This window comes from Macrobrachium nipponense, chromosome 2, assembly GCF_015104395.2.
Source record: "Macrobrachium nipponense isolate FS-2020 chromosome 2, ASM1510439v2, whole genome shotgun sequence".
Lineage (NCBI taxonomy): Eukaryota > Metazoa > Arthropoda > Malacostraca > Decapoda > Palaemonidae > Macrobrachium > Macrobrachium nipponense.
In genome coordinates, this window is record NC_087201.1 from 28719460 (window position 1) to 28738337 (window position 18878).

At 47.8% G+C, this 18878-nt stretch overlaps 2 protein-coding genes across 8 annotated transcripts in view; one reads left to right on the top strand and one right to left on the bottom strand.

Annotated features, from left to right (window-relative positions):
* LOC135220502 (RING finger protein 145-like) overlaps positions 1-18878 on the top strand; it is a 344353-nt gene that overhangs the window by 127568 nt on the left and 197907 nt on the right. The gene's annotated exons all lie outside the window — the stretch shown is intronic.
* The window catches only part of LOC135220500 (mediator of RNA polymerase II transcription subunit 17-like), an 88185-nt gene continuing 69672 nt past the window's right edge, over positions 366-18878 (bottom strand). The window contains exons 7-8 of the mRNA XM_064257641.1: positions 2450-2723; positions 366-2137 (exon numbers count right to left, since the gene is read on the bottom strand). Coding sequence (XP_064113711.1) covers positions 1451-2137; positions 2450-2723 — 961 coding nt within the window. The 3' untranslated portion in view covers positions 366-1450. The remainder of the gene's footprint in view (positions 2138-2449; positions 2724-18878) is intronic.

An 18878-nucleotide genomic window follows, 5' to 3' on the forward strand; every position in this document is an offset into this window, starting at 1 on the left:
CACTGATAATTGTCATAATGAACAAACCAACAAAATATGTTAATAAATACAAAAACACTGATTATTAGTCTAACTCCCAAAATAAGTTTCCTAAGAAATTACAGTCTACTTTATAGGTCAGATTGACAAGATGTAGGGAATAGTTGGTAATTTTCAAAAACATAGACAACTTCCAAAAAACCCTTACAGAGGCCCTGAATCTCATAGTAGTTCATCAGGGAAGGGCACAGTCTTTATAACTACTTAGGGTTGGGTCCTTGCAGAAATTTCCCACGCTAAAATGACTGAATAATTTTAAAGTTTTTGAAAATAAAGTTTTTGAAACATGGTAAAGTAAAAAAAGGAAACATACAGGCCAGCTCATATAAAGTGGTAATAAAATTATTTATTTAAATTTGAACATAATCAAGACTATCTTTATAAGCATTTTACCACCAAGAAATGAGGTAGTATAACTATAATTTCAAAGTATACCTATGCACATTTAATTTCATAATGAGTAATATCTACAGTAGAAAAAAAAATTTGAAGTTTAATAAAAAAAAATATTCAATGTACATGGCAATTGCATTATTCTCTCCTATTACTGTACATGAAAAGATTACCTTGTTTTTGAAAGTCAAAATATCTCTGAAATTAAATTAGACAAGAGTATTTCCTGGTGAAACCTGTAAAAATTTCAAGTAAATAAAGCAAGTACTACTATGTACAATCTAATAATTTAAAGACAAATTTTTATGTGTACAGTAATCTGGTAAATAATATGGTTTGCGAATTTATGAAACTAATCCCTACATTAGGAAAAAAATTGAAGACATTACATTATAATGATAACTGCTTTTGTTCAAGCTACCAAAAGCATAGCTGGATTTCCAACTATGTAGTATCATTATTACAATCAACATTAAGGAAATTCAATGAAGTTTGAATTATCAGAGTGGATGACTTTATAATTAACTAAATTTTGTCTAATGTAAATTATTAAAAAGAATATCAAATCTAACCAAGTTCAAAATAATCATCAAAATAAATACGTATTGGTTGTTAGCTTAAAACAATACTGCATACTACAGATGTTCATTTGGGAGTAGTAATTCCTTTTCATTTCATTTCTGTAAATTATTACAGTGGAACCTTCTTTCTAGCTATGGTTCTGCTACACACCTCAGATTTTTCTTTGGCATAAACACTTGATATTACAGTCAAGGACTGTATAAATGCTACTGTCCTTTAAGAGTACTGTAACATGCCACAGTGATATGTCAGCTCATACCTCGATTTCAGACCCTTGCTGTGCCATTATTTTCCAATAAAATAAGATGTGAATTATAACAAGAATTAAACCTTCCTTTTATAATTCAGTTAAAAAACACTTGCCTTCAAGATCTCTCCATCACACAATATTTTGCATTTAAATTTCAGGTGAAGTTGTTTATATAAATCACTAATTTCATGCAGTTAAAGCTGCCATTAAAAGTTCCATCTTGTTTAAAAAATTGCGTCCCTCCATGCGATCATGTCGTACTTCTTGCCAGGCAGTTCCTAAATGTTCCCATCTCTGTTCATTCACTACAGTTGATGGATAGAAGTCTGGTCTTGGTGATGATGACACATAAAGTGAGATGCGCTGGTGAGGCCCAGAATGCACTCCTATGACTTTGTTGCCAGAGGGTGAAGCGAGAATGACTGTCGAAGCATTGCCCAGAGGTTCAATTGCACCAGTTCCAATGTTCTGCTCAGACGACAACACTGTCCATCCATTATATTTTGCTAAACCTTGAACCGCAGCCATGTTATGTTGTGAAATTTGACAAAATATAAGATTTCTCAATTCTTGAGGTTCAAAGGACATAGTCATTATTTTTCCATCTCTGCATATGCACTTGAGAGTTCTTTCATAGATGTGAATAACTAATTTAGTTCTTAAAACAGAGTCATAACCTTGAGTAACAATGTTTATTTTCACACATGACTGAGTAGGTGAATTGAAAGCATTCCAGTGAGACACAATAAGTGGATCTTTGAACTCTGCTGCTAGCTGATCAATGACGTACATCGTTCTGAGTCTCAAAAAGTTGTGTTGTACTTGCCTAATTATCTGTTCCAGTAAGGTTTTCTCTTTTGTCATCTGAATAATCTGAAGATAAATAAAACATTGAATCAATAATGTGTAAAGAGTCAATAGTGTAAATAAAGATTTTATAATATCCATTCTACTAAATTTGCTAATTTTTTAAAGCCTTCATCCATGGACAATATCAGTTTACTAATTTTGTGTGCAGGCATTTTGTTTACAGATGCATATACGCTCACAAAAGCCCAGTATAAGTTGTAAATGTAACCATAGTAATAATTAGTAATAATACTGCTAATGCAAAATCCACTAACACTACATTGTAGATGTAGCAGTAAAATCCACATAAAGTGTATCAGTTTTCTGAAAACACACCTGATTTCTCTCCATTCCTTCTGGTCCAGCAGCTCGACGCCGCTTTGACATCCCCATTGGAGCATATACAGGGTGTGGAAGAGGGTGCTGGAAACTCTGATGGTAGACCCGGTGTAGTAACTGATGTAAAGAATGCTCTAAATCATGCTCATGTTTATATTTTGAAGGTCCCAAACCATTCACTGTCCCAGGACCTAGAATTCCTGTACCACTTCCCCCCACAACTGCATTACTGCTTCCTGCCTGGATCTGGTTACTAGCCTTATTGCGATTCCTGAATGAAAGCAGATGATATAAAAATAAGATGGCAAAGTAATACAATAATTCCTTAATTTTATCATGCTTCAATATTTATCAGCTACATTAAGATGAAGATATTTTCTGGGCCACCTTTTTAGACATTTTGCATTATTGGATCAATTTATTTTAGTGAAACATCACAAATTCTTGGTAATTTGTATTTTTCCTAGCGATACTTACCTCGAACCATTTCATAGGAGATTCCAGGATGTCGATCCGGGTCCGACCAGAAAATTCTGGTTATATGCCGCACCCAGGTCAGGCCTATGCCCCACGGGGTCGAAGACCAAGCCATCCTAATGACCTATAGTCAGTCCTTCTTACTCCACTCCGAGGTGTCTCCCCTAAGCTTCAGCGGGGCTGGAAGGGCGGGAGTCTAATTCCATGGTTCGAGGTAAGTATCGCTAGGAAAAATACAAATTACCAAGAATTTGTGATTTGTTCCGATGCGAGATACTTACCTCGAACCATTTCATAGGAGACTTACCCCTTAGGAGGAGGGCGAAGGTTAGGGGTAGGGATGGGGAACGGCCCCCAAAGGTGATAGGTCAGAGGAGGGGCGACTGCTCCCCTTAGAACTCAACCCACCCGTTATCGTGGGTGGTTGGTATTAGGAGGGGTGCAAGGCAAGCCTGGTGCGGGTATAACCAAACTTGACATGTAAAACTGTGGTTTGTACTGAGAACCATACGCACTCCTGCGTATCTTACCTGAGTATCCTGGATCCTCGCTCCAACCAAAGGCCCAGGGATAACAAGGATAAGGATTAGGGTGGGATTTGAGGAAAAACCACACACACCTCACATACACTCAATACACACCGGCCCGTCCACTCCAAGAAGATTGGAGAGGGGACCTAGACCTGTTGCTGGCCTGCCACCACGGGGCCAATCTCAAAGGCGTCGAAGCGACCTTCTCGTGCAGTCTTTTAGATAGTGGGCTGTGAATGTCGACTGCCTATTCCAGACTCCTGCCCTCAGGACCTGGTCCACTGCCCATGTTCTTTTGAGATGAGAAGGGACACCCCAATTCCCCTGATGTCATGGGGCTTGGCTCCCTCTGGAGGGGAAAGGCCCCCCTTCTCGTAGGCTCTCCGGATGGTTTCTCTCAGCCAAAAGGAGATGGTGTTTTTCGAGGCTGCCTTCTTCACCTTTCCCGTGGTGACGAAGAGATTCTTTTACCTCCGGCCTGAACCGGGCTGTTCTTTCCATGTACTTCCAAACTGCCCTCACCGGACAAAGGAGGAGATCCTTAGGCTGGTCCGATTTCGGGAGGGCAGGGATGGAAAACTCCACGAACCTGAGATCCGAGCTCGAGGGGGTTATGATTCTTAGCCACGAAGGAGGGGACAAACCTGAATGAGAATTCCTTCCATCCCCTCGTGTGGGTCACTACATACGAGAGGCCGTGGAGCTCCCCCCACCCCTCTTCGTGGAGGCCCAGGGCTAGCAGAAAACACTGTCTTGAGGGTCAGCTCCCTATCCAGGATGTCCTTGAGCGGCTCGAACGGGGGCTTCCTCAGGGAATCTAAAACTATTGCAACATCCAGCGGGGAACCAAGCCAGCGCTGGGAGGGCACTTCTGCTCAAAGCTCCTTATGAGCAAGGACAGAGGCTCGAGTTCCCCAGATCCAGCCCTTTCAGGGAGAGACCTGGCTCAATGCGGACCTGGCTCCTTTGACTGCTGGAATTGACAGGCCCTTGTCCAACCTCAGGTAGGTCAAGAATTCTGCGATGTCTGGGATCTTCGCTCGGAGAGGTTCCACCGGTTACGCTTTCTACACCAGGCCCCAAAAACCTTCCACTTTGCCTGGTAGATGTTAGCGGAGGATTCCCTCAGTAAACTGGACATGTGAGAAGCCACCCTCCCAGAAAACCCTCTCCTATTTAACAGCCGCTCGATAGTCTCCAGCCGTGAAGGGAGAGGGCTGGAATGTTCCTGTGGAACCTCTCGAAGTGGGGCTGTCTTAACAGGTCTGGCCTGGGGGGCAGCTCCCAAGGAGGATGAGAGGCCAACTCTAGAAGGTCCGGGAACCACTCCCTGTCCGGCCACCAAGGCGCCACCAACGTCAGGGCCGCCCCTTTCGCCCCTTTCTTAGATGGTTGAGGACCTGCCTGAGGGACTGCAAAGGGAGGGAAAGCGTACATGTCCAGGCCGTCCCACGGGTGCTGGAACGCATCCTCCCAAAACGCGGCTGGGTCCGGCACCGGGGAGCAGTACACCGGCAGTTTGGTGTTTAGCCTCGTAGCAAACAGGTCCAGGGATGGGGAGCCCCACTTCCCTATTAGTTCCCTCGCTACTTCGGGGTGTAGGGACCATTCGGATCCCACCACCTGACCCCATCTGCTGGGAGGCCTGTCGGCGACTACGTTTTTCTTGCCGGGAATGAATCTTGCCGTCAAGGAGGTCCAAGGGCTTCGGTTTGGCTCAAGATCTCCTCCGTCAATCCGCAGAGATCCCTTGATCTCAGGCCTCCTTGCTTTTTGACGTAGGCGACCACTGTGGCATTGTCGCACATCAGACACACCGAGTGTCCTCCCACTGCTTCCTTGAATGCTTCCAGGGCATGCTTTACTGCCAAGAGCTCCAGTTTGTTTATGTGGAAGGTGCTCTGCTCTTGCGACCATATCCCCCGCACTGAGAGGGAATTCAGGTGGGCCCCCCAGCCACACCTTCGACGCGTCCGTAAACAGGAGCATCTCCGGGGGCACTGACCCGAGGGGCACACCCCGACGAGAGTTTGCAGGATTCAGCCACCAACCGAGGGCCTTCCTTGCTGCCAGTGAGATGGAAACCGGCTTTTGAGGTGTTTCCTCCTTCTGGGACCACCCTACTTTCAGGTCCCATTGTAGTGGCCTTAATCTCAGCCTTCCCTGGGGGACTAGTTTTTCCAGGGAGACCAGGTGGCCTAAAAGCCTTTGCCACTCCTTTGCCGGTCTCGGGGGGTGGCTTAGAAGTTGCAGGCAATTTTTCGGAGGTTTGCCAGCCTGTCCCCCGAGGGGAAAGCTCGCCCCAATTCCATATCCAATTCCATCCCCAGGTTACAACCATCCTGGTGGAGGGAGCTAGAAGGGACTTCTCCCAGTTCACCATGATTCCCAGGGTTTTGCAGAATGCCAGCGGAGGGCGTCTCTCTGTTCTATCAAGCGCTCTTTGAGGAGGAAAGGAGTAGCCAGTCGTCTAGGTACCTGAGAAGCGTATACCCTCTTGTGGGCCCAAGACGACACCAGGGAGAACACCCTCGTGAACACTTGCGGGCCGTTGCCAGTCCGAAGCAGAGTGACTTGAACTGGAAGGTCCGGTCCTCCCAACTTATGCGAAGGTATTTCCTGGAGGACGGGTGTACCGGGATCTGGAAGTAGGCGTCTTTGAGATCCAGGGACATCATGAAATCCCCTTGCCTCACGGAAGCAGCACCGAGCGTGGTGTTTCCATCTTGAAGGGCGTCTTTAGGATGAATGAGTTGAGGACCGAAAGGTCTATGACCGGTCGCCACCCCCCTGACGACTTCTCCACCAGGAAAAGTCGACTGAAGAACCAGGGGGAGCGATCACCACCTGCTGGAGGGCTCCCTTCTCAGCAGTGCCCGAACTTCTAGCCTTAGGGCCTCCCTGTGCACAGGGTTCCGGGGGCTGACGAGGGCCAGATTGGCCGGCTCCCCCCTGTCAAGGGAGGCTTCTGGTCTAGGAAGGGGATTCGGTAACCGTCCCTGAGGACCTGGACTGTCCAGGGCTCGGCTCCGAGATCCTCCCAGTTCTGCCAACAGCTCGAGGAGAGGCAACACCGGTGGCGAAAGACACGGTAGAGGGCCTCGACTCCTACTTCTCCTAGGAAGCGGTTGTTACGACCCCTCCTGGAAGAAGTAGGGGCGGGTGTCCTGGGCCTGAAGGGTGCCTGGGAAGGAGGGAGGGTCCTGGGGGAGGGCTGAGTTCCCTGGTCTCTCCAGTTCCGCAGGGGTGATTCCGTGGGGGGAGCCGAGAGGGTCCTATTCTGAGGTTTCGGCCGCTCACTAGGTCTTTTCGGCACCGACTGACGTAGGGGAGGGCCCTATAAACGATTGGGCCTTGGTGGTGGCCTTCCTCCCCCGTTCCACAGACTCCTCCACTAGCTTCTCCGGAAAGAGAGCAGCTCCTTCCACTGGGGCGTTTCGAAGGGTCCTTAAGCTCCTCTCAGGAATGCTCCTAGGGAGTTTGGCCAGCACAGAGTCCCTCCTCCTCAAGATCCAGTTCGCCCAGGACGAGACCAGTTGGGTCGTGAGGAAGCCCAAGGACTTACCCCCCGACAAAATTAGTTCTTTGAATTGGGCAAGAGAGGCCTCGTCCCTCAAGTCGTGGAGGGTGGGGAACCTGGCTACCGCCCCGGACCACAGATCTAACCAAGAAGCCACATGAATCGAGGTCCACGCTGTGACTTCCATAGCCATAGCCCTCCTGTAGAGAAGAAGGAGATAGTCCCGACGTGACGCCTCTCTTCCGAGAGTCCGGGCGCTAGGGCTGCCAAGTTACCCTCCACGGATTTGGGGAGGAGAGGGGCACCTCCCGGGCCATATAGCCTCCTCTGACTCGGCTTAGACGCTGGGAGTAGTCTAGCGAGGAGTGCCAACGCAAGGAGTTACTGGAGCCTGCAATGAGTTTTTCCACCACCGTCAGGGCCTTCTCCGTATTGGTGGACCTAGGGAGGCTGAGAGAGGGCTGGGTTCCTCTGGATCCCTGAACAGAAAGTCCACCGCCATGGATCTGTTGTCCTCTACCGTCGGGGCTGGCTCCTCTAGCCGGTTCATGGACCTAATCAGAGAGAGGACTCTCCTGAAAGCAGAACCTTCATCCACTGGACCCAATTCCTCCAGGGCATTCTGGAGTACCTCCTGGATAAGGGTCTCTTCCTCAGCGTCCCGCGACGGAGGAGAGGCCCCAGACCCTAGCTGGAGGGAAGCTGGAGAAGCTCCCCGGAGAGGGGCTCCTAAACCCAGTTGCACACCGGTCTCCTGCAAGGGGGGATGCCCCGAACGCCTGGCCCATCCCGAGGAGGTACTCATACCTGAGCGGTGGAGGGGCTCTGCACCCCCTAAGGAGGTATCGGCTCTAGGCTCCATCCGTGAAGGCGACAATCGTGTGGGAACACGGAAGAAGGGAGCCCGCTCGGTCATGGAGGCCAACCCTATGGCTGACGAGACCGAGGCAGGATCCACCGGGACCGAGGGACGAGTAGGGAGGGAGACGGCTGGGAACCCCCCATGAGAGACCTTCCTGGGGGCCATTGGGGTGGGGGCCACCCTCGGGGAAGGAGAACGCCTCCGCCCCATGGGGGGAGATGTCCCCGACGCCTGTCACTCCCTCTACGATCCCGGCTACGATGATGAGAGCGGGAAGAGCCGCTCGAGGACGAGGAGTAACTACGTCTCCTGCGTCTCCCATGACGGCGCCTCTTCTTGGAGGAGCGTCTCCTCCTACGGGAGGATCTCTCCCTTGAGTAGTAACTTGAAGAACTCCTCTCCCCTGACGAATCCCGACGTCTCTTGCTTCTCCTCCGGCGACTCCCATCGCGGGGGGAACGCGAGGAGCGTTTCGGCCGCGTCGGGGACACCTCTATCACATCGGGACCGCCCCTGAAGGCCGCCCTCAAGGCCATTCCCGGCTCCTCCTGTCCCCTAGACGGGAAGCCCCAGGACGGGAATGCATCGTCCTTCACTGGGGATCTGCCCGGAGTACGAGGGGGAAAGACATCCCCAACGGCAGAAGGGAAAAGGGTTGGAGCCGGGTGGTTGGGTGGATCCGTGACCGGGTAAACCGGTCCGGGTCCGGCCGGCGGAGGCGGCGAGCTCCGCTCGAGAGCGGGAGGGGCCGCAGCGAGGCGAGCTGTAGCGGGGAGAGCCGTAGACGAAGCGGGGAGAGCCGTAGACGAAGCGGGGAGAGCCGAAGCGGGAAGCTCCGCAGAGGGGAGGGACGGGTCCCCCCCCTGCACCGATGCCAAGAGAGAGGACCAGGACGGGGAGCCCTGGAGCTGCAACCGCGACCAGCAGTCCCTCAGCACCGCGGAAGCCTCCGGTACCACCTGTTGGGGAAACGACTCATCGGGACCCCCCCTGGGGGGAGACCCGGCAACGGACTCACCTAGGCCCCCTCGCTGGGAGGGGGCAGGAGAAAGAACCTGTGTAGCAAGGCGGGAGACTTCCTCTCCGACGATACCGAAGGAGAAGGGGCGCCGCCGTCTCTGCTGCTGCTCTCACTCCTCGATCCCCGCGAAATCTTCGCCGAAGAAGATTTAGACTTCTTTTTCTTCTTAGTGGAAGCCAAATCCCACTGATACGATGGCCAAGAAATGCACTCCAAGCACGTGTTGTCTTTAGAGCAAGAGCCCCCCTACACGAATTACACAAAGAATGAGGATCAATCAGAGGGGGCGAGAGAAAAGCTCCACAAGCCCGTCCTTCAGGACCGGGGCAACGGACGTTGAGGCTCCGAGGCCGACATCGCACAAAAAACACGATACACGCACACAAAGCACACACACGGACAAAGGATAAGGGCCGGACACCGGACGAGCAGGGGCGTATTCACGCTCCTGCGACCAGAGAAGGACTGACTATAGGTCATTAGGATGGCTTGGTCTTCGACCCCTGGGGCATAGGCCTGACCTGGGTGCGGCATATAACAACAGAATTTTCTGGTCGGACCCGGATCGACATCGGAATCTCCTATGGAATGGTTCGATGGTAAGTATCTCGCATCGGAACAAATAGAAAAAGGGGTGGAACTTAGACACTCAACAAGGAAAGAGCTCTCGATAACTTGTTCGGAAGTTTAGTAAGGAGCTGTATTTATTTTTTTGTCCGCAATCCCAGCACAGTTGTTGCTTACCACATATCACTTTAGTGCCCCCATGACCTTTATGTATGGGCCAAGAGGGTGATTTGAGTCAACAGATAATAGCACAGATATATGCATTGATGCAATCTGGCCTTAAAACAAAGCAGATATCGGACCAGCTGGATGTGAGCAGGCGTTCAGTTTGACACTGGTTTGCCAGATGTAACGAAGGTGGCAACCATGAGATTCCGTCTCAAAAAAAGTGCCCTGGTATGCCTAAGAAGACTTCTGATCAAAGTTTGACTGTTCTCATGTGTCAATTAGAAAGTAATTGATGCTTGAGAACAGTCAAACTTCAATCAGAATACTTCTTAGGCATACTAGGGTGCTTTTTTTGTGATAATCTATTATTGTCTGGTCAATAGTTTTCAAGGTCAATGAGATGAATCATGACACTCCCGATGCCCTTCAAGTTCAGCTTCGATAGGGAGGGAGGTGAGAAGGGGTGGGAAGGAGGGTGATATATAAAAATAAAGAAAAATGATATTGTTAAGATACAATAAAGTTTTATACATACTTACCTGGCAGATATATACTTAGCTATAGACTCCGTCGTCCCGACAGATTTCAAAACTCGCGGCACACGCTACAGGTAGGTCAGGTGATCTACTATTCCCGCCGCTGGGTGGCGGTATCCGGAACCATTCCCGTTTTCTGACAGATTTTCTCTTTCACCTGTCTCCTGAGGGGAGGCTGGGTGGGCCATTAATCGTATATATCTGCCAGGTAAGTATGTATAAAACTTTATTGTATCTTAACAATATCATTTTTATACATGCAACTTACCCGGCAGATATATACTTAGCTGATTGGCATCCTTGGTGGAGGGCAAGAGACAGCTAAATACATACAATAATTAAAAATAACAATGGGAAACAACAATTGTTGTAGGATATCAATCCTTGGTTCTCACCTGTTTGGGCAGCAGACTTCATGATTACTGTCATTGAGCCTGCATGCCTCAAGAGCTTCAGCGAGGTAGAGACCTATAACCGAATAGCCCTTCTGGATCATGTCAATGGGGGCTAGCCCGCTTACGCGACAGAGCCTATCTGGATCGTGTCAATGGGGGCTTACCCGCTTACATGACAGAGCCTGACCTGTATCATATCAATGGGGGCTAGCCCTCTTACATGACAGAGCTTTAGGTTTTACACAATACACAACGAGGAGACCACAAGTTAATCCCGACCACCTGACCCTCCTAACCATGTTAGATCTCGGAATTGAAAGGGGTTACTTCCTATACCCTCTTCCAATCGACCATAAAAACCAAACACCATAACGCTAAAAAGACATTAACTAAACTAATTAGGATTAACCTCAGCTCCTCCTTCCAGCACTGAATCCGCGGAAACGTAAGCTCCGAGTGAGAAGCACTTCTCATAAGTAACTCTAACATCTCTTAGGTAGTGAGAAGCGAATACCGAGTTACACTTCCAATACGTGGACTCTATTAGCGCTTGAAGAGACCACGTCTTGTGAAACGCCATTGAGGTTGCTATGGCTCTCACTTCATGCGCCTTCACTCTGAGGAGCTTAAACTGTTCATCACCACAAGTAAGGTGCGCTTCCTTAATAACGTCTTTTATGAAAAACGTCAGAGCGTTTTTCGAAATAGATCTTGTCGGATCCTTGACCGAGCACCAAAGACTTTCATTCCTACCTCCTAATAAAGACTTTCTTTGCAAATAAAACTTAAGGGCTCTTACCGGACATAAAGTCCTCTCTTGTTCTTCCCCCGTAAGAGAAGCTTCAAAGCTTCTTGGCCATGGTTTTGATGGACTCTCGTTTTTCGCTAAGAAGAGAGGCTTAAAAGAGCAAATTGCAGCATCCTTCTTAAAACCCACTCTGCCTTCTAACGCTTGAAGTTCACTTACCCTTTTTGCCGTTCCTAGGGCGAAAAGGAACAAAGACTTTCTTGTCAAGTCTCTAAAGGAGGCATTATTAGCAGGTACGAACTTATCTGACATAAGAAAATGAAGGACTACATCCAAATTCCAACTGGGATTCTTGCTGGTCTGGCTTTTTGAGGTCTCGAAAGACCTAATAAGATCCTGTAGGTCCTTATTCTCTGACAAATCCAGCCCCCTATGCCTGAAAATAGAGGCCAGCATGCTTCTGTACCCCTTGATCGTTGAGACAGCTAGGTTACACTTTCTTCTAAGATAAAGAAGAAAATCCGCAATGTCAGTTACAGAGGTACTGGAAGAGGATACGTTGTGCGACTTGCACCATCTTCTAAACACCTCCCACTTCGACTGGTACACTCGTAATGTGGAAGGGTCTCCTGGCTCTTGCGATTGCTTTCGAAGCTTCACGAGAAAACACCCTCGCTCTAACAAGTCCTTCGATAGTCTGAAGGCAGTCACACTTAAAGCGGGGAGGTTTTTATGATACCTGTCGAAGTGGGGCTGTTTGAGAAGATCGCTCCTTAGTGGGAGCGATCTGGGAAGATCCACCATCCACTCCAGCAACTCTGTAACCCAGTCTAGGGCTGGCCAAAAGGGAGTGATCAAAGTCAGCTTCGCTCCTTCTGAGGAAGCAAACTTCCTTATTACTTCCCCTACAAGTTTGAAGGGGGGAAAAGCGTACCCGTCTATGCCCTTCCAATCCATCAGGAGGCCGTCTATTGCTATCGCTCTTGGATCTGCGATCGGGGAGCAATAATTCTCCAACCTTTTGTTCCAGTTGGTTGCGAACAAGTCTATGTTCGGCCTTCCCCATAACCCCCATAACTGCTCGCACACTTGAGGATTGAGGGTCCATTCGGTGGGGAGAACTTGGTTTTTTCTGCTTAGCAGATCCACCCGAACGTTCCTCTCTCCCTGTATAAACCTGGTGAGGAGAGAGATTTCTTTCTCCTGAGCCCAAAGCAGCAACTCCCTCGCTGTCTCGTAAAGGGAGAATGAATGGGTTCCCCCTTGTTTTCTGATATATGCGAGGGCTGTCATGTTGTCTGAATTTACCTGAATGATCGACCCTGAGATCTGCTTTTGAAAGTGGATGAGTGCTAAGTGAATGGCTTTCAACTCCTTTTGGTTTATGTGCCAGGACACCTGCGCTCCTTCCCAGGTGCCTGACACTTCTTCCAAGCCCAACGTTGCTCCCCATCCTGAATCCGACGCGTCTGCAAACAACGCTCGGAGAGGGCTCTGTATGTGCAAAGATACTCCTTGGCTGAGTTTCTTTGGGTCCAGCCACCACCGTAGATCTTGCTTGATCTTGTCCGTGATTACAAACGAGTCTTCTAGGTCCTGGGAACTCTGATCCCAGTTCTCCTTCAGATAATACTGAAGGGGTCTTAGGTGCAGTCTTTCTAAGGAAACGAACTGCTCCAACGAGGAGATGGTTCCCAGCAAACTCATCCATTCCCTCGCGGAGCAATGTTCTTTCCCTAGAAAAACTGAAACTTTCGAAAGGCAGCGTTCTATCCTCTCTATTGATGGAGACGCTAGAAAACCCCGAGAATCCATCTGAATCCCCAGATAGACTATGCTCTGCTGGGGATCCAGCTGGGATTTCTCGAGGTTGACTAGGAGTCCCGGCGACTGTGTCATTCTTAGTGTTACCGAAAGGTCCTCCAGACACTGATCCTTTGACTTTGCTCTTATTAGCCAGTCGTCCAAGTACGTACATTGAGATCCTGATTCCTTTCAAATGCAGCCAATGTGCCACATTCCTTAGGATGCCCGTGAAGACTTGAGGGGCCGTCGACAGTCCGAAGCAAAGCGCTCGAAATTGGAAGACTCTTCCCTGTGACATGAATCTGAGATATTTCCTTGATGCCGGGTGAATTGGCACATGGAAATATGCATCTTGAAGGTCCAGGGATACCATCCAGTCCCCTGGACGAAGAGCAGAAAGCACAGAGGAAGAAGTCTCCATCGAGAACTTCTTCTTGATCACAAAGAAGTTCAGCGCACTTACGTCTAAAACCGGCCTCCACCCGCCCAAGGCTTTGGGTACCAGGAACAGTCGGTTGTAGAAACCTGGTGAATGGAGATCTTGAACCGGTTCTATTGCCCTCTTCTGCAGCATAAGGTCCACTGCTTGCAGGAGAGCTTGACTCTTGACAGGATCTTTGTATCTTGCTGTCAACTCCCTTGGAGTTTTTGTTAAGGGAGGATTTTCCCTGGAGGGGATCAGGTATCCTCTCTCGAGGATTGAGAGGGTCCAGCTGTCCGCCCCTCTCTGCGTCCAGACTCTGGCAAAGTTCGAAAGTCTGGCGCCTACAGATATCTGGAGGACTTCTTTCTCATTTTGCCTTCCCGACAGGTCTCCTGGAAGGTCTTCCTCTGGTGTCAGGTCTCCTACCTACCTAAATGAAAGGGGTTCTCGAGGAAGAAGAGGCTCCTCGAAAGGGCTGTTGAAGAGGTGCTTTCTCCTTCTTTGTAAAGGGAACAGCGGGCTTGAACCTCTTCGCTGATTGTGTAAGGAAGTCCTGAGTAGCCTTGCCAGCTAAAGATTTTGCTATATCCCTCACCGTGTCCTGTGGGAAGAGGTGGCTAGAGAGCGGTGAATATAGCAAGGCCGACCTCTGAAGAGGAGAGACTGACTTGGTCAGGAATGAGCTATGCACTGACCTCTTCTTTAAGATTCCTGTGCCAAATAGGGAAGCAACTTCCACCGAACCGTCCATCACCGCTCTATCTAAACAAGCTAAAACGCTCGAGAGCTCCTCCATGCTGACGAATTCCGGATCTTGGGCTCTTTTCGCAAGGGCTCCCAGAGACCAGTCCATAAAATTGAACACCTCCAGTGTCCTGAAGAGGCCCTTTAAGAGATGATCTAGCTCACACATCCCCCACGTAGCCTTAGCTGAGAGGAGAGCGCGCCTCCTTGACGAATCAACCAATGAAGCGTAGTCTGCATCTGCGGACGAAGGAAGCCCTAAGCCCATAGGCTCCTTGGTATCATACCATCTTCCAGGTTTTCCCGTCAGCCTGGAAGGAGGGCATGAAAACACAGTCTTGCCCGCTTCTCTTTTAGTGTGAAGCCACTCTCCAAATCCTTTGAATGCCTTCTTCATGCTTAGGGTAGGACGCATTTTCACGAATGAGAAGGCTTTCGGAGACTTCGTACTTGACAACAAAGATCCTGGAGAGGGCGGATCAGCTGGTTGAAGCATATCACCAAACTCCTTCAGCAAAAGCAAAGACAGCCTTTTATAGTCTGAGACTACTACGTCGACTGGAAATTCTTCATCCAAGACTTCCTCTAACCCTCCGGCTGCAGGAGAGCCCTTCGAAGGGGAGCGGCTTTTAGAAGGAGCGGGACTTCTGTCATAAGAAGGAGATCGCCTTCCATGCGACCTATGCTTGCTACTGCAAGGTGCGAGGGAGCTCTTAAAGGTAGAAGATCTCTTCTCAGTATCCTGTTTCTTGCAAGGCAAAGGGCTCCTACTCTCTGAAGAGCTCATAAAGTGTGAAGGGGTCCTATTCAAACCTAAGCGCCTGCTAGGTTCCTGGCGCCTGCTGGGCTCCTGGCGCCTGCTTGACTCCTGGCGCCTGCTTGGCTCCTGGCTCCTGATAAGCTCTTGACGCCTGAAAAGCTCCTGACGCTCACTCGACTCCTGGCGCCTGGCAGGTTCCTGACACCTACTAGGTTCTTGGCGCCTACTAGTCTCCTGGCGCCTGAGGTGCTCTTGACGCCTGAAAGGCTCCAAGGGCTCACTCAACTCCTGGCTCTTGATAGGCTCTTGATGCCTGCCATGGTCATCAGTAGAGGAGTCCGACTCCTGACCTCTCCGTAAAAAAGTAGCTGAGCGTCTCCTCTGAGAGCGGCTACTGCTGGGAACTTTACTGTGAAGAGAAGAGCTCCTAAGGGGTTCGAGCTGTCTGCGTGGAGCCTTCTTGTACGGAGGTGAGGACCGCTTAAAGGGAGATCGAGAGAGTCTCTCAGGAGACGAGCGCCTGCTAGACTCAGATACGTCTCCTCTACAAGGAGAAGAGCGCTTACTAGTAGATGAAAACTTCGATCTCTTCACTGGAAGGGAGGCGTCTTTCCTTCGCGAAGAATCCTTATGGAGAGCGCCTACCAGGGATGACAACTGTTTTTGCAGGTTAAGCAGGAAGAGCTTAGTAGGATCTTGAGGAGCAGGAGGCGGTCTTCTCGACCTCTTACTACAAGAAGGAAAATCCTCAGGGAAGCGCTCGGGGCTCGAATCAAGAGCGTCTCCTTTCGGCGAAACCCACAATCTCTTCAAAGGACGAGACTTCGAGGCAGAGCTCCATCCACGCCTAGACGAGGAGGAGTCCGAAGCAGAAAACCACTCCTTCAGGATCCCTTTTCTACGGCTATCCAGGGCAGCCTGGGTCGCTACTTCAGGATCTGCCAAAGGGACGCCTGATCGTTGGGGATGCTCCACATCCTCCCTGCGGCTTTTGACATTCCTCCTCCCCTGGTCCTGGGAGTTTGAAAGAGGTCTAGGCCTAGGAGCAATGTGGAGCCGATCAGACTCACTGACACACTTACCTTTCGCCTCCATAGCTTTTAGCTGTTCCTGTAGCTCCCTGATCGAGGATCTCATGATTTCCATCTCTGAAAACGAATCCTTAGATTCAACACAGGGAGAAGGGGCTGAGGTTATGGGAGAAACATTATCATCTACCTTGTTAGTTTCTAACTCGGGTTCAAAAGAACGAGATCTACTCAAGCTTCTTGCGGAAGCTTTCCTAGCTCTATCCTTCTCTCTTTTCTTGATATAAGCAGATAAATCCTTCCATTCTTGTTCTGTCAGTCCCTCACATTCAGCACAAGTCTTATCAAAAGAACATTCAGAACCTCTACATTTAACACAAATTGTATGGGGATCTATCTCAGCTTTCAGAAGTCTAGTTCTACATTCGTCCCTTGCGCACACCCTAAATATAGGTGTTACCTTAACATCAGCCATCGTGAGAGAAAATACCTAATCCAATTCCTAAAAGTCCACAACAAGCGTATGCCAAGCCAGAGGAAAAAAAAAAAAAAAAAAAAAAAAGAAAGAGTACTTCACCAAAATCAATCCAACAAATTCTTGGCGAACGAGCAGATTTCCAAGCAGGAGGGAACCACAACAGTTGTTGTCGTTCCCGGCAACAGAGAAAATCTGTCAGAAAATGGGAATGGTTCCGGATATCGCCACCCAGCGGCGGGAATGGTAGATCACCTGACCTACCTGTAGCGTGTGCCGCGAGTTTTGAATTCTGTCGGGACGACGGAGTCTATAGCTAAGTATGTATCTGCCGGGTAAGTTGCATGTATAAAAACAACATATATTAGGGTCTAACCCATAATTTTCAAGGTCATTGAGATGCATAGTGATGCTCCTGATTCCCTTTAATTCCAAATTCAGCCCTGACAGGAAGAGGTGGGAAGGGTGTGACGTAAAAAAAAAAAGAAAACGCCAGACATTAGTGTCTAATCCATACTTTTCAAGGTCACTGAGATGAATAGTGACACTCCCAATGCCCTTTAAGTCCAAGTTCAGCCCAAACTGGAAAGGGGGTGACATAAAAATAACAAAAAATAATATTATTGTCTAATCACTAGTTTTTGAGGTTGCTAGGATGAATATTGACACTTCTGATGCCCTTAAGGGCGCCAGCCGGAACCCCTATATATGGTGGTATAGGGCGAAAAATGCAAAGTCATGAAAAAATTCATGGAGCTTCATATGGCAATTGAGAATACGTATACGAAATATTTCGTCAAAATTTCTCTTATTTTCGTAGTTACAGGGTAATTAGTAAACATAACTCAATAAGCCTAAAACATTCATCTGTACAAGAAAATGCAATATTTCTTCTGTTATTGTAAATTTTGATAATTATTGGCAAAGAAATTGTGAGAAGTGGCATCTGTAGAGATTCTGTGGCTTGCAGAAGCGAGTATCTGGTTCAATCATGAATCAGTACGACCACAGACTTCAAGTAGATTGCACGTTCGAGTTTCACCTCGTGACATTCGCTTGCTTTTACGTATGTTTATGTATGTTTCGGCAAGGAGTTCATCATGCCAATGAGGAAAAGACAAGGAAAACATCTCGCTAACATACAGACGAAGAAAATCGCTCAAGTATTATTACAGAATATCATAATATACGCGTAGTTAGTGAAGAGAGAGGGGAGGGTTGCCTAGTAACGCCCCTTCTTGCCTGACAGCACACGTCACACTGTGCCCAAGGCTACGATCTTTGAGCAAAGAGATCTTCATTTATGATAAATAACATAGTTTTGGTTTTTTAATACCCAAAAATGGAATATGAAATTCATAATAATCATGATTTATTAAATTGTCTTTGTAAAAAGAGAGTACACCTTTGAGTTTCACCTCTGACATTCTCTTGCATTTACGTTTGTTTATCTTTGTTTCTGCAAGAATGTCATCATGCCAAAGAGGAAAATACAAGGAAAACATCTAACTAACATACAGAAGAAAATTCGCTGTAATAAGCCGAGTTAGTGAAGGGGAGAGAGGGGGTTACGTAGGAAGGAGTGCCCCATCTTGCCTCAAGCAGTGCTCCAGGCTACGATATATGAGCAAAGGGATCATCATTTATGATTAAATTATGATAAATAAAATAGTTTTGGTTTATTAATACACAAAAAAGAAATATGCAGTCATAATAATCATTATTTATTAACATTGTCTTTATACAGATACGAAGGAAAACTTTGAACGCCTGTATCTCAAAACTATACTTATTGACCTTCAAAATCTATCTCCTCACTTAGTTTTAAAGCTATAACATTGGAATTTGGTATATAACTCAGAAAGACATTATAGAACAATCAAATAGAGCCCTTTTTTCCAATTTTTGTTTCGTCTTTTTTTTATAAATTTTTTTCTCGTGATTTATAAGGCTTATTTTTTTACCATATTGAAAAATTCATATCTAGCAAAAAAACGACTTTTAGAAAAAAAACTCTCCATTTGATTGGAGGTCTACATCAGGTCTATATATGGTAGTAATCCAAGGTCTTAATATTAAATATCAAGGGAGGAGATAGATTTTGAAAAATTGTTATTTTCGGGATAAATTGCCCTGGCGTCACAAAACCGAAAGTCAGAGGCGAAAATCATATGCGGTTTGGAGATGTCCCAAGTCACCTTATTAAGTGGTATGAATGTCAAAGTCCTGTCGTTAAAAAACGGCATTAGCCAGCCGGCCCCCTTAAGTCCAAGTTCAGCCCCTATAGAAAGGGGAAATGAGAAGGGGGGGGGTGACATGTAACAATAACCAAAAATGAGATAGTGTCTAATCCCTAGTTTTTGAG